This window comes from Chaetodon trifascialis, chromosome 20, assembly GCF_039877785.1.
Source record: "Chaetodon trifascialis isolate fChaTrf1 chromosome 20, fChaTrf1.hap1, whole genome shotgun sequence".
Lineage (NCBI taxonomy): Eukaryota > Metazoa > Chordata > Actinopteri > Chaetodontiformes > Chaetodontidae > Chaetodon > Chaetodon trifascialis.
Genome location: NC_092075.1, coordinates 17,519,770 through 17,535,360, shown reverse-complemented (window position 1 = coordinate 17,535,360; position 15,591 = coordinate 17,519,770). Strand labels below are relative to the sequence as shown.

Below are 15,591 nucleotides of genomic sequence, written 5' to 3'. Positions count from 1 at the left end.
GTAGCCAATAACAAAATCTTTAAATTTGAGTGGGCATAAGCAGAAAATATCTGATATTTTTAACTGATTTGTCAAAAAGTTCAAGGTTAAAACAGCCTGATATTATAGAGAGTGTGATTTTGTTCAGATTCAGAGGAAATGATCGGGTTGCCCTTTTCACTTAAACCATGTTTTTTTTTTTTTTTTTTAGCTCTTCACCATGTACTCCCCAGTGGACCAGTTGAGTGAAAAAGCACACAAACACCAATTATTCAATGCTCAGCTTTAATTCATTCATCATCAGAGCTCGTTTCTATCTTCTTTCAAAGCAAAGTTAACCCTCCAACACATTCAAAAGAATACATCCATCCCACAGTCTTGCATGACATGCCAACTTCCTCTGTAACCTTTCTATAGGTTTCATCTGTTTAAAGTCATTCTTTTCTTCTTTCTTTCTCTTTAGAGGGGGGACTCCACAACTTTCTATAGAGGCAGATGAGAGCTGGAGGTATTCTGACTTTTAGTCCCTTATGTGAGTCAAGACCCTCCTCCCCTGGTGAAGCCACGTCTTTCAGGCTGCACCCCCCCAGTTCAGGCTTTCTGTTGTAAATGTCGTGTCCGAGCTAATGAGACAACCGGGAATTGAGTTATTAGTTAGGAGTTATTTTCTCCAACCTGACAATCCCCCTTCAGACCCACAGAAGACATTATACACTATATTTCAGAGGCTGAGGAGTACTTGTAACTTGTGAATCGACCATAATGTGTAAAATGTGTCGTGTTAAGCCCTAAAGAAAGGAGCCCAGCCTGCTGAGTTCTCCTTCAACTTAACAAACATGATTCACTGTTGCGCTGGACCTGAAACTGTTGGAACTTGCTTACACATCTAAGATAGATGCTGAATCTTCATGCAACCCTTTTTGCCATTCATCAGTCTTGATTTAAAGGAAGTTAAACTTATTTCCATCAATGACATGTTAGACGTTCTCCCTCTGACTACCATCTGTCATCTCCATCTCCATCTCACAGGCAGAGAGCTGCAACCCTGGAGGAGATCCACCAGATCCGAGGCAGCTGCACCTGTTAGGCCTTCAACAGTATTTCAGTATGAGAGCTGTGCTTGTGGTTTTTGCATTTGAGTGTGTGTTTGTGCATGTGTGTGTGCGTGCCATGTAAGGGCGACACAAGCAGTTCTTCTGCTGTGATATCGCCTTAACTTCACAAAGCCACCTTTAGGTGGCCGGACCGCTACTCCTCCTGCCTCACGCCACCTCCATCTCTCTGACATCAGCAGAGACCTGCAGAAACACAAGAAGAAGAGTCTAATAAAGTGCATTTGACAGACGAGGACAGAGAAAACTCCAGTGTGCACACAGTTGCTTTACTTCTGCTAGATGTGTAAGCAATGTTAGGTATGTATGTATAAAATGTTCAGGCTCATGGCTGTGAGGCTGCGTTCTGCTGCAGTTAGTGCAGCTTTAAACTGCCAGTATTTGCAGACTAAATGTGAATAGGGATGTGTATATTGTCTCCTCACCAAATGAAATAGAAAACTGATTAAAACATGAGCCATGGAAAGTATAAACTGTTGTATACTCACAGAGACATTATTGAAGCCAGCTGCCATTGGATGGTTTTGCACTGCTGGAACTGTCACACGGTCCCGCTGAAAAGAAAACATGAATTATTATTAATCAGATACAGTGAAGAGAAGATGCTGCTGCTAGCTATAGTAACAGTTCAGTTTGCTACTCATAGTTGCTGCTATATTTACCTTTGAGTAATGGTACGATTTAGGAAACTATCAAACTACCTTGTCTCCAAATATCCCATATCCTTTAACCCATGTCGTCCATGCCCACATGTCAAACTCAAGAATTATTGTTCATGCTTAGTCATGTTCTGCAAATATGTCGAATGCACCAGCAGCTGTATCTCAGATATTTATGGTGTGCTTAAAACTGACTGAGCCTGTATACAAGAGGAGGTGACCCAGCCCATCCACTCCCTCGGTCTCTCTACATCCTCAGACACACAGCAGCAATGGTTGGGAGGTGCTCTGGATTTAAATCATTTAGATTTTTTTTATAACAGCTAAGGCCTCGGAAGCCCGAAAGTGATGATGCCGATGCTTCTTATCTGCTCTGCTTTCCTCTTTTTCCAGGGGGGCGTCTGTGTTGCAGTCTTGTTAAGTTAGCTCTGTGTTTAGCTTCAAGCCTTGCCTAGCGTGCTAGCCTAATTTCTAATGTTGCACAGTTAACATAGCCTTGCTAATTATAAGATACTGTTTTTTGCTAACTGTGCTGCCTTTGCAGACAGTGCCTCTTTTCAGTGGGGTAGAAAAGGAGCAACCCACAAACATGTTACAAAATGTTAAAAACCAGAAATCTCCTTGAAACACTTGTGGCACAAATTTCACTGCATGCTTTTTTAAAAGTGTTGTCAAAGGTTTGAATCAGCATCAGCGTTAACTCACTTGAACATTTGCTTCATATGCGTCATTATTGAAACCAGCTGAGGGAGCTGATGATGACGGACGGGTCTCGTCCCTGACTCCCTGTCGGGTTCGCAGGTAGTAAACCAGCAACCCGGTCAATGTGCCGATCAACAGCAGGACCACGATGATCGACGCTGCAATCCCTCCTGTGTTGTCATGCTGTGGTGAGGCTAAAGGGAAGATGGAAAACATTTAGTTACCAGTTGTACCAGAGAATGCTGAACATAACATTACGGTTACAGCTGCACTGCTGATTCTGTGCTTTGAACCAGTTGAACCAGACAAATTTCATTACTACTGCAGTCATGAAACTGCAGTTTCATTACTGCAAGTTCATTAGTGAGCTTTAGAGGTGCTGATTGGCCAAAATCAGTAAAAACATAAAAGTATGCACTTAGCATTTCATGAGCTGAAAAACATGCAAAACTTCTGCCGCCTCTTACTTGTCACTACATCTGTGACTTGTTTATCACAGTTGACTCCGACGGTGTACTCGATGTCATCCAGAGCGACGACGCCTGACGTGCCTTTGATTCCTTCAAACACAATCTGTTGACAGCAAAAACAAGACAAAAGCAGAGGCAGACGTCAGTCTCGTGACGAATGAGACATTCACAACATTTAGCCAAGTGCAGAATTTTGATGTACACTTTCTTGTGCAGTGCAAAAGGTTTACATACAGAACAGGGTTACAGTCAAAGCATTAGATGCACCACACTATTTTATACTGCATAGTCAGAGTCAGACCTGGTATTCCTCAGTGGATATGATGTCGACGTCAAAGCGTTTCCACGGTCCTCCCAGTTCGCTCACCACCAGCAGCTGATGGCGCAAACCTTCAGACTGCCTCCACACCTCCAGCTTGCAGTTCGCTACAGTTACATCAAAAAAAGTGGATTGTGTTACAAAATATCAAACAGGAAATGCATCACACGCACAAAGACTGCATGATCCTTACATGAGTATTCCTTGTAGGCCCAGAATTTCAGGCAGGTGCCTTTGGTCGGGGGCAGGTGGGGGCTCAGCAGCCGAGCGTTCTGATTGACTGCTGTCCGGTTGCTACTTGGGAAGAACAGGAAGTAACCTGGCAGAAAGGACAGGGAAGTCTATTTTGTGCTTCAGTACATTTTTCTCTGTTGAAGGGAAACGCGTGACTGGCATGATCGCATGTAGCCACATCCACAGTGAAAGCAGGTCTGCTTGTCTCTCTCCGGTCTACCTTTCTCTGTGCCCAGCGTGTGGTCTTCGGCTGGGGTGGAGTAGTGCCTCTCTGTCTCCCGATTTGTCAGCTCCCAGTCCAGTCTGTCCGCTTTGATGTTTTGAGTGTTGCTCCAGCCACACATCCCTTTCTCCAGACTGCACTTAGAACCTGAGATATTTAACACAACAAAAATGGACACTAAAGAATCTGTCTCTTCTTGATAATTACTTTACTCCTTTATTATCGCATAGCATTTCATTTCGTCATTGCATTGATGATTATACAATGTATTTATATGAGTAAATCCTGTGCAAGAGTGCGAGAGTGAGCAATAAAATAACATTAAGGAGGAACAAACTAACTGGAGCTAAGGCATGAAAACATTTCATTTTGAATTTCTTCAAGGTAAAGCTAAAAATAAAGGTGAGAGGAAGGTAAGAATGGTTGAGCAAAATCTTTTAAAGGGGTGCTCCAGTGATTTACAATTGCAGTTCCCCAACGCTCTCAGACATACAAAATACACAGTCTCCCATATAGGAAAAGCCCTCAATGGACAGACAATGGATCCTGCATTTCTCATCATGCGGCTCAATAGGATGTTTTGTTAGACCTTCCCTGCCTGGGTAATGCACATGTCTTTCAAAGCCCGCACATCCGCTTAGTAACACAAGCTTTCTGTTAGAAATTTGTAGTTTCCAAGCCGACACCATTAGGTTTATTTTTTCAGAACATGCCTCCAGAGCCACAGAAGAAATGTTAACTGTTTACAGGCCGAGTGATGCTCCCTGTGTAAACTGGACGTCATGTGCACAATCAGTGGAGTGCTCCTTTAAAGAGCTTAAATGCTGCAGGATAAGCCAAAAAAAAACGGTAATATTTCCACTGTTACTCAAACCTAACAAAAACAAAACGAAACACAAATGAGTGCTTTTCTCAAATTGTACCATATTTTTTCGTTGACGCTATAAAATTCAAAATGTTTGTTGTGTGTTCTGCCTTAATTTTGCCAAGGCTGAAACAAACCTTGACTTTCACACGGGTGAGCTGAGAGGTAGATGTCATCAACTGCAACGTGAGTATCTTTGCCTCCGGCTCCGACCACCTCAAACTCCAACTGCAGAGCAGGATGAAGCACCACGTCAGGTATCTGAGGTTGCTGGTTTCTTTAAAAACTGTGTATTTTAAAAGCACTTACAGAGATATCTAAATTAGAGGTAAAATTTTGATTAATTCTTTTTTATGCATAAAATAATTAACTGTGATCTAAGGGACCACTTAGTCTCTAATCGTTCCAGCTGCTCTCTCCAGCCTCCACACCGTACCTGCCAGTCCACAAGGGCACTAGAGATGTTGCCGTTGCCATGGCGCCAGACATCTCCCTGGTTCTGACTGTCAGAGAAGATCTTCACCCTTTCTCCCTTCACTGGCTTCATATACAATGTCAGAGAACCTGCAAAGTGCACACAGTTGCAGAATATAGTGTTTTTGGGGTCATTTGTGTGTGTTTCAGTGTGTGTGAAGGTGTCTCACCAGGATTCTCTCCTCCCATGTGATACCAGAAACTGACGCACTCGGTCTTGGTGGTTCCTTGGCGAACAGGTGAGTTGAGGACTGTCGTTCCACCAGAAGGCAGGACGTCCGCTCCGGTGTTTGCCATCATGTAGAAGCCTGAGCAAGCAATCAGACAGAGGAAGATCACAGGTCACTGTCTCTCAGTTTCCTGCGAATCATATTAAAATGTTATTATTTTCTAATGGGATTCTCTCTCACCCAGTTCAGTCTCTAGGGTGTGGTCGGTTTTGGGCCCACTTATTGTGGTGGTGTGTTTGTTGCGGTGGAGCCACTGAATTGTCCCGGAGCTGCTGTACCCACACTGCTGGCCTTCAAAGGAACACATTCTGGGCACGGTGCACGAACGGTCCAAGAACGTCACATCGTCAATGGCCACGCGTCCGTCAAAACCAGACCGGACCGCCTCAAACATCAGCTGGATGTCAAAGGTCGGGAAGGAAAAGATCAGAAAGAAATGTTGAAATAATTCATTTTGGCATCTTATCTGTTTTTCACAAAGAGGATACAATGACTTAAAAGAAGGCTGCATGCTTAAAGCTGCAGTGACATTTTATTTTACCACAAGGGGGCAGAAATTCTCCTCAAAAACTTCTCCCAAACCACCCAATTAAACCCTCTGTCCCTTTCTCGTCTTTACAGAAGCCAAAGACGGCCGTGAGAGCAATCATTTTTAGCTTTAACTTTTAACTTTCTTTCTTGAGATAAGATTGGATCACGACATACACACACTGCTCTCTGGAGTAGGTTTGGTAGTTTCCAAGCAAACCATATAAAGTTTTTATGAACTTTTGCCATTCGTTGTAAGAATGTTGTCCCTTGTGATTTGATATGAGGGCATTTATTTATTTATTAGGCTAATTATCGTAAGGGGTAGGCTTACATACAGAGGTCAGCTAAGCAGAATTCTTATTAGCATAGGGGTACTGGAAATGAGACACGGGTGTATGTTTAAATGGTATAACAAAGGATGTGTATTAATTCATAAGATTCAGGTACAGGCTGATGTGTTGATCAATTACACACACTCCTTGATCTCCTCTTAAAACTTTTTGTTTTATGGAAGCTTTTGGACATGTTTTACTAGTTTTATTTCTACTGTTTTTATTCATATTTATCTGATTTTATTCAGTTCATTTATTGTCTTTACTTCCTCTGTGCTTATGTCCTTCGCCTTTTTTCTCACTTCATCTATCTGGTTTTATTTTTTCCTTATAAAGTAAAGCCCTCTATAACATTGTAAAGAAAGGTGCAATATAAATAAAGTTTATTATTGATATTGTCATAAATCAGTTATGACAGTTGTCAAGATGCCATCTATGCATGCTGGCCTGGCAGTCCTCATCTCTGATAAACATTATAGGTAATCAGAGGAAATGTCATTTTGTTATCTCGTAATAACGGCATTAAAAAATAATTACAACTACAGTTGTTCTCGGCTTCTGTACTTTCCCCTGTGTTGACCTTGTCTTTTTAATATGCAAGATGCACGCAGCTCTGTGATATTGCATTTTGAGGCCAACTGCAGTCATTCCACACCTGAAACTTTGTGAGCTGGTGTGGTACCGGGCAGTGCACTTCGTGCCACACGTTGCCATGAGCTCCACTGCGGGTCCAGAGGAGGCTCTCATAACCGTTGCTATCCAATAGCTTCACATTCAGAGCACCTGGACAGGATCAGTGGGTGAGGATGGGCCAGTGGGAGTGAGAGGACAAAGACATGATTACATTTTCTGATCATTTACTGCTTCTATCAGGTAAGTCATGGAGACAGTTACTTCATTATCATTGTCTCACTCCAAACTCTTCCATTCAGTCTCATCCTCACCTGTGTTCGACCCGTAGAGTTTGTAAAAGAAGGACAGGCAGTAATCTGTGGAACCTGGTGACTGTGTGAATGAAATTAAGCGCCCGAACGGACCGCGCAGAGAAGGACTCCACATGTCCACAGTGAGACTCCTGCCTGGACATCAACAGAGAAACATGTGGGGACTTACATGAGTTTTAAGTACAGCAGTAACTTATTCTCTATTTAATACTTATTATGTATTATGCAAATATTGAGCTTTACATTGAGTTGAGCACCACGAACAGACTATCAAAGATCATTTCACTTTAGCTAAATTGAAAATACCCCAATGCCTTGTAGATTATGAGCGAGATATTACTCTTAATTGCATACACAAAGTGATTTCATTGGATGAAGTAATAATAATCATCGATAATAATAAGAACCTGACAGACAGTGGTAACTTATAACGACTGTTAATGCTGCATTAATAACATGATTACACAATATCCTCCTATGGACTCAAGTCAACTTGTCAGCTGTCAGTGAGGCTGAGGACAGAGAAGACACTCATGTACTGTACTGTATATTTGTATACGCAGATTTGTTTTTTGTTCTTAAATGAGCTTACCGATCCCAATGGTGTGGTCCATCCCGTCCAGCATTGCCCAGTCAAAGTTGTCACTGTTGTCCTGATACCACCCACACAGACCATCTTCAAAGTTACATGAGAGTGCTGCCAAAAAATAAAATAATAATCATCAAAGGATTAGACATTTCTTTGTAAAATGTGAAAATATGCTTGGTGCAACGTTATATGTGTATACTGTAAATAGTTGGGAGAGTTACCTGTTGGGGAAAATGGAAAATATTCAGCATGACAGGTGACAAAGCGAACGTTTTTCACCTTGATTTCGGTGCATGGACAGATTTTTCTCCGACGAGCTTCAAACTCCAGCTGGAATACAGAGAAGCTCGTATGAGTAAAGAGACTTTCACAAAATTCAACACAAGAGTAAAGCAGATTTCTAATATGACAAGAAATGACATATTTCTGTCTTTGTCTTCTCGCTGCAATCATCACCAGAACTTCTCTTATTTCCTCTTTGTGAAACTGGTTCAAATGAATTTTGTCTGTTTACATTGGACAGAATGTTTTTGGTACCCAGCAGGATAGAAATGTCTGAAACAGGCGACCCGCAGGGATCTCAAAGTTTGACTTCCTGTCTTATTCTTTGACTCAGCTTCCATCACCAATGCAGAAAATCCAAATATAAAAATTTTGATTCATCACCAACCATCATCTTTTTTTGTTGGAAGAAAAAAACTGCCCATTGTTGTCACTGTTAAAAAATGTCCACAACATAAAATGTGTTTTCTCCTGGCAGGACAGGAGGTCAAGACTTTGGAGATATATCAACTGTCTTCAGCTCTAAATGTCTTTTGACAAGTTTGACCGTATTTTTGAAATCTCATCATCAATGCAAAAATGTCAAATGAAAAAATGAGATTAACAGCTGACCTGGAAGCGTTGTTTTCTGACTCCAATATTCAATTCAGCGTGCCGCCACGCCCCCTCCCCTGTCCCCGTCTTCCCACTGAACTCCCACAGTTTAGGCTGCGCGCCCAGGATGCTGTCAATCACTCTGATGGACAGCTCACCTGCAGCACACACATAAACAGAGTCAGATTAAAAGGTCCGAGTCCTGGGGAAAGGTTAGAAGTAAAGCAACAAGTTAAGTTCATTACCAATGTGACCTGGATTTCCACTTAATGCAAAATCAAAGCTCAGGGTGCAGGCTGGGCCAGTGGGGCCCAGGAGGGGGGTCCGTGTCTGGGCCTCGGTCATCTGCTGGCCTGGGGCGCTGGCTACATACAGATACTCCTCTAGGAAGTATGAAAAGAAAAAGCAATTGTCAAATATTCCTTCTATTTGTGTTGAATCAGTGAATATTAGTACATAAACAGTTGAGTGTTATGAGGACATGAAGTATTTGTACCTTCAGCTGTGACATTTTCAAAGCGCATCCAGTTTTGATTCCCAATGCTGCGGTCAGTCCAGCCTAAGCTGCCCTTTGTGTAAGAGAAGTCTCCTGCAGAGGGGATTCATGGAGACATCTCGCTCAAAATGAGACAAAAATCAGACCTGCATGACCTGCATTAGTCCTGGGTGTTATGTCCAGTGCATGAGACAGAGGTCATAAACGGTCAGGGCTGACCCAAGCACATTCATTAAAAGGAAGAAATAAGACCTCTGTCAACTTGTTGATGAAAGTAAAACCGAGGAAACGAGACGAGCACACTCACCACATTTGGCTTCATCCTCTGCTTGTGCACAGTCTGGATGGAAATCACACATCTTGTCCGGTTCAGTGCACGGCTCTCCAGGAGGCTCAGGGAAAGCGGCACTGGGACTTTTCTCTGTTCAAGGAGAGAATGTGAGAAAGCAGAGGCATCGTACCGCTCATTCTGCGCTCACGTGGAAGCATTTTTTGTAAAAGATGGTTGAAGGGATTACCGGATGATAAGCGGCACTCAGGAGACAACACAATGCTGTCGATGGCGATACCTCCATATGCAAAGTCCCTGATTGCTGCTACTATCAAGATCTATCAAGAAAGAAATGTTTTATGACAGCAATAAAATTTCATCCAAAGACAAAAGTCCAAATTTTTGAATAGAATAGAAAAATGAAAGCCATCTGATGTGTGCAGTGGTCAGGATTTTGTCATTCAAGGACTGAAGTCAGAATGTTGTGCTCTCAATCCTCATCCTCTCTTTTAAAAGTAAATCTTTCATTTTGGAACCACATCCCTACAAACAACAGTTGGTGGCGCTAAAGCTCCAGCCTGCTGCCGTTCAACCATTGCAGATGAAAACGGTGCAGCGAGATGACGAGATGATGTTTGCTTCTTGCATTCATTTGATGAACATGACAGTCGGATCATCTCTCCATGCAGATCTGATGCTTTTGCATGCTGCTCTTTTTAGTGATGGAGTTAAAGCTGCAGTGGACATTTGGCTTCTTGTATATCATGGGTGGTTTGCTGAGTCTGTTTCTATGGGTCTTTGTCACATTTTGTTTCACTCGACTTTTCCACCTCAGTCATGTGTATTACAGATATTTTGCATTTGCAGCAGTTTCATTCAGGCTTTTTAAATGTGTTTAAGTGAAAATGTACATAAAAACATGGATGGAGCTGATTTTTGTCACCATGGCTCATTCCTTATTCTCCTATGCACCTGCCTGCAACATCAATTTTCATTTAAAAAATGAACCTACACCCATATGAGATTAAACCCTCAGATAGTAACAACCTTTATCTATGAATCTTTAGTATCAGTATCTCTGTTTAGGCTACAGCTACCATCATTGTTATAGATACAGCCTTGGGTGGAGTACTCACTTGGAAAGTGGAGTTGGTGACAATCTCCACCTCTGCTTTCACCCAAAGGTCACCGAGAGCTCCGGTCTTCTCCCACACCGGATAGATGCTACGTTCTGCCACCAGCACCGACAGACCACCAGCCCTCGGCCCAAACTGGTGAGTGTACATCACCATCTTAAATGGAAAGATACAGAAAACATGTCAAATCATCGTCAGAAATATCTTTAACAATGCATAATGGAACGTCAGTATTACATTGTTATTTCCTTTTTTCTATTTTTTTTTCACCTTGCAAGGATGTGAACTATTGGTGGGTTCAAGGTGGGGACTTTGGAAAGCAGCCCAGTCATCTGTGAGACCACCATCAGGGACAGTGACATAAAGGAAGTGACCTGCAATAATAATAACAGCAATGAAATGTTTTAGGTCATTTAAAACACTTTGAGTAACAAGAGTAACACTGACCACACGGACAATAACAGAGAACAGCAGTGAAGGATGCTCTGATCACTGTACGATACCTGTCGCGCTGTTGTTGGAATGATCCCTGCCTGGTCCTTTCAGATGATCCGTGATAGAGATGTCCTGCTGATTGGTCCTGACCCATTTCAGGCTGGACAGGGAGGTCAGGTCCCAGCCACACAGGCCGTCCTCAAAGTCACAGCGCATGAACCCTTCTGGAGACACAAAAAACTGCATTACAGACAGCACAGGGGAGACATAGATGTATGAAGACAAAGGTGGATTTGCTAAAAACCCATATTTTCCCACAACTTGAGCTATGACGGATGGAGCTGTGCAGACATTTTTGGTTTTACGTGCTAAATTTTTAAGATATCCAGTTTTGAATCTTCTGCCTCCACCAAACTACAATGAAGGGATTCCTTTGTGGTGTAGTCAAGTCAGTCAAATGTCTTTTTTCATTGGTTGAATTGCCTCTTTCATCTCTTCTGCACGGCATGTCTTGCTCTGTCATCATATTTAGTGTAATTCAGATGATTTCTCACCACAGTTCTCCTCATCAGTGTTGTCGCCGCAGTCGTCGGTGCCGTCACAGACCTGCCACTGCTCCACACAGCCCTCACGATTGCACTCTATCATGTCTACTGGACACTCTTTACCAGGGAGTGGCACTGATGACGTAATGAGAGAACAACAAAAGAATCTATCAGGATGATGCTCATCATGGCTTTGACGTTTTAAATGAATGATCGGCTGCACGTCAATAGGATATTTTGAGGGACTCACAGGGCACAGCACAGTCCAGAAACTCCAGGTGGTCAAGCGCCACATCTCCGCTTTGGCCCTTGGTGCGTTGCGAGTGAAGACGGATTCGGAAGCCGGTGGTAATCTGGCCCAGAAAGATGTTAGCCTCCCTCCAGCCACGGACACTGGTGGCTTCAGGACGCCACACTATGGCCTCTCGAGAGTCCTCGTGAAGGATGGACGCCCACAGAGGCGTGGAGCCCAGACCTGTGTGACCTACAGGTAATGAGACAAATGGTTTATTAGTATGGCAGCTGCAGGGGAAATTACATCTAATCACAGTGTTCACAACAATAAAAATCAAACTAGTTATGAGAAATAATAATCAAATTTAAATTACTGATAGGGATTCATGAAAGCTAACAAACACAAAGTATATACTAACACTGCCAGTGAACTTAGTACAAAATAAGATGAAATCCTGTCTTTAACATTGTGTTTGTGTTTGAAGGTACAACCTGTAGTCATCAACGGTCGTTACCTGAGTCCCACAGGAAATATCGGAGACGAAGGCGGCAGGTTGGTGAAGCCATTCTCATCTCTGGAGAGATTAAAACTGCAGTACTGAGAGACTCTGCCCTCACTGCACTCACTGCCATAAACGAACCTATGTGATGGGAAATATTACATGTTTTATTTCAGGTTGTTAAGACTGCAGTTTAGTGCAGGGTGCTGTTTTATCCCAGCCTGATTATCTTTGTTTCAAGTCACGCTTGAAGTGGAGATGTGGGTGGCAATTCAGAGCTAGTTCCATCCAAAGCATCTTCTCATTCTTACTGAAGAGCCATATGACATTTTCTTTCAGGAAATTTGACATTGTGATTTTTAAAGTTGCACTAATGGCTCCAATGATCACCTGTAATGTGAAAGGTGTGGAGACAAGCCCACAGAACAACTCTTCATCTCTACAGAGCTTTGCAGCCTGACCACCAGGCTTCAGTCGTCCTATTTGCTGCTCACAGTACACTCTTGTACTGTATTGAAAGATGCTTTAAAGATACTTTTAAAGATACTTGTGGCCTATACAGCAACAAAATTAAAAGGAATAAGTGATGGTGTGTAAGACTATACCTGTGGCTGTCCCGATGGTGTAGTCAGAGGACGGCCCGCTGTCGGGCAGCATGTCCCCTCTTTGAAGTTTCTCCCATCTGTAACCTGCTGTACCGACCGACTGGTCAGCCCATCCACACATTCCTTCTTCCTCAAAGTCACACTGAAAGTCTTTTCCTCTGTAGCCTTGAGAGGTGTAAACAAAATAATAGCTGACTAAAGTACTGTAAGTTATGATGCACAACAGAGAATCCAGCTTAGGGCTTTGGATCTGATGCCACAATGAAATGACATATTTAAACTTACCACAGTCGTCCTCATCGCTGCAGTCAGAACAGTCACAGACAAAATCACATTTCAACTCAGGACTAAAGCATGGATAAGCCCAAGAACCAGCCACTGTGGAAAAAGATCAAATGCATTAACAAAAACTGATACAGAATATTAAAACTATCATTGAAACATACAGTGGGTGATTCTCCTTTTCTGTTCTGGTCGGTGGAAACAACATAATTTATGTCCTTTATTCCTTCAAATCCTCCAAGGAAAATCAGGTTTTTAACCTTGTTAACAGGTCCATATAGTGTTTTTTTACATGCTGCGGGACACATCATGAGGGAAATAAACAGTCAACACCATGTCGAAGCATTTTTCCCCCTTGGAGCTGCAGTGGACCAGTGACAACCTCAGAGACATGGATTCAAACAGCCCGTGTTTTAATATACCTGGTGGGGCTATGGTGAAATGAGGGGTATAAGAGGAGAAGCCAGGTGCAGCTATGTATCTGTATTTTACAAGCTGAGTTTCACTATTTTTGTGCAAAAGGAGAAATGGTGAGGCTTCACAGATTTTGCCACAGAACTTATATTGAAGCCTGATGCTGTTCACAAGCCAACATTTGGTCAGCTGGTAAGTTTATTTCTCTCCTATTTTATCTGTTCACTGTGTCCAAACAAACCTGCACTGCGCTGGACCATGTTAGCCAACGTTAGCCTGCCAAGTTACATGATGAGTCATGTCATGCGGCTCTGAGAGGTTGATGCGGCTGAATTTGAAGATGCTTGATGATGATGATAATTTGGACAGAAAACTTAAAAATTTAAGGGTTGTTCACATCACATCACTACTTATTTATGATGCTGTGTACACATACGTTCAATTCAAAGATATTACCACATTTTCTTTCAAGCTAATGTGGTCGTAGCTGTCTGGGTTTGGTTCAGTTACGCGCCTCCTGGCCCTCACTCTCAAATCATTTTTAGAAATTCTGAATTTTATCTTTTAGAAAACACAATAGGGACAGTAGTCTAGAAGAAAATATTTTTCCATATCTCTTTTTTTCCCCATACTTATCAAGACCTGGAAATTCAAATCAAATTCAGTACTTTTCTGCACTGCGTAGGAACTCCACTGACAAAGATTTATAGCACAGCTAATGCCAAGAGGCTCAAACGCCAGAGAGAACTGAGCAGGTTAACATCAGCACACTGCTGGCAGCCCATCCAAAGGTCTCTGATTAAGACTTGAGGCTTGGTGCTTCAGTGACATGTTAGATGGAAATCAGGCAGGACTGAGCAGGAACATGCAGTCATCACACACACAGCATGCTGTCATAAATTACATGACAGAGCAAAAACACGTCTGATACTTTATGATCTCTTTTTACTGAGTCTGTCGACATTAAAACATATCTTTCAAATTTGTTCCAGTTGTTTCTTTCTACTGTAAATTAAAGGTGAATGAAAATGATATAGATAGCATTACTAAAGAACTGCACATTTTGCTTTGAAAGACATGGGAAGTCACTTTTAGACAAACAAGACTTCTTCTTATTTGTAGTATTTACTTTGTTTAATCAGTTACCATTATTGTTTTTGCAATATTACAATTTGTATAAGCTTGTCTTGTCTGTACATTTTATTTCTGAGCATAAAGGTTTGCATTCCATTTTAAAATACTGAAACCAGAAACATTTATTTAGCTATACATTAATTTATCATCCATCTATTTAGTTTCATTAGGAATTTTTTGTAAGTGGTTAAAAGTTCTGGAAAAATCTATTTAGTGGACATTAAGACTTTATGTCAAACTTGTAGAGCTTGTCAGAAACGTCTCAGCACTATCTGTTCTGCTTCATACTTCCATGAGTTACACAATACCACAAGCTAAGTTTAGTCTGGCCAGCAGCAGCATTAATATTACCACATAAAAATGCTACTAAAAACGCTCACTATTTGAATGGAGTCTGGCTGAATGAGCTCTTACCAAACTGCAGAATCAACAGCAGAGTGAGAGCTGAGCTCCTCAATTGTAGCATCTTCTTTTTTCTTCCTCCACCTGCTCAGTCTGAAGGTCTGAGGACAAACTGGGGAGCCTCTGCTAGCTGACGCCGACCTCTTCTCCATTTCTAAGCGATAACACCTGGACTTTAAGTTCTCCCAGCATGCAACTGCAACAAACTCCCATAAAAGAATTTCCTCTAAATGGCAGCATGCACATCCGTACATTGCACAACAATCCAAGTTGAAACAGTTGGGAGACACGCAGAGCAATTATGAGTTCATGGACTTTGTATCGTAAGAGCTGTTGGAGATTAAGTGCCTTGCAGCTCACATTTTTCTTGATGGTCATGAAGCATTCATGCCAAGTTGGCAGAATGTGAAAAACAAGATATGTGCAAAAACGTCATTTAGACTTTGGAGTGTTCTCACATTATAGCATCACGGTCTTCATACCAGACACACGGAAATTAAACTAGATCAGCTCTTTGCCATGTTACAAATACGTTACAAGGAAACATCAAAACAGCCAGAAATGCTTATAGCCGCATACGCCTCTGTATATGAACAAC

At 42.1% G+C, this 15,591-nt stretch overlaps 1 protein-coding gene across 1 annotated transcript; it reads right to left on the bottom strand.

The window, feature by feature from the left end:
- Positions 1–301: 301 nt before the first annotated feature.
- mamdc4 (MAM domain containing 4) lies at positions 302–15,340 on the bottom strand. Its single transcript, XM_070989159.1, is given in 31 exon segments — positions 302–1,277; positions 1,580–1,645; positions 2,456–2,646; positions 2,920–3,025; positions 3,224–3,348; positions 3,435–3,560; positions 3,696–3,845; positions 4,701–4,791; positions 5,000–5,127; positions 5,208–5,345; positions 5,448–5,664; positions 6,786–6,913; positions 7,075–7,209; positions 7,667–7,771; positions 7,885–7,993; positions 8,558–8,697; positions 8,785–8,922; positions 9,036–9,128; positions 9,343–9,456; positions 9,554–9,644; positions 10,443–10,598; positions 10,713–10,816; positions 10,946–11,101; positions 11,432–11,557; positions 11,673–11,906; positions 12,172–12,297; positions 12,762–12,926; positions 13,047–13,139; positions 15,006–15,068; positions 15,071–15,098; positions 15,101–15,340. Coding segments are annotated over 31 exon segments (3,825 nt in total). The 5' UTR covers positions 15,248–15,340; the 3' UTR covers positions 302–1,241.
- Between the last annotated feature and the right edge of the window lie 251 nt (positions 15,341–15,591).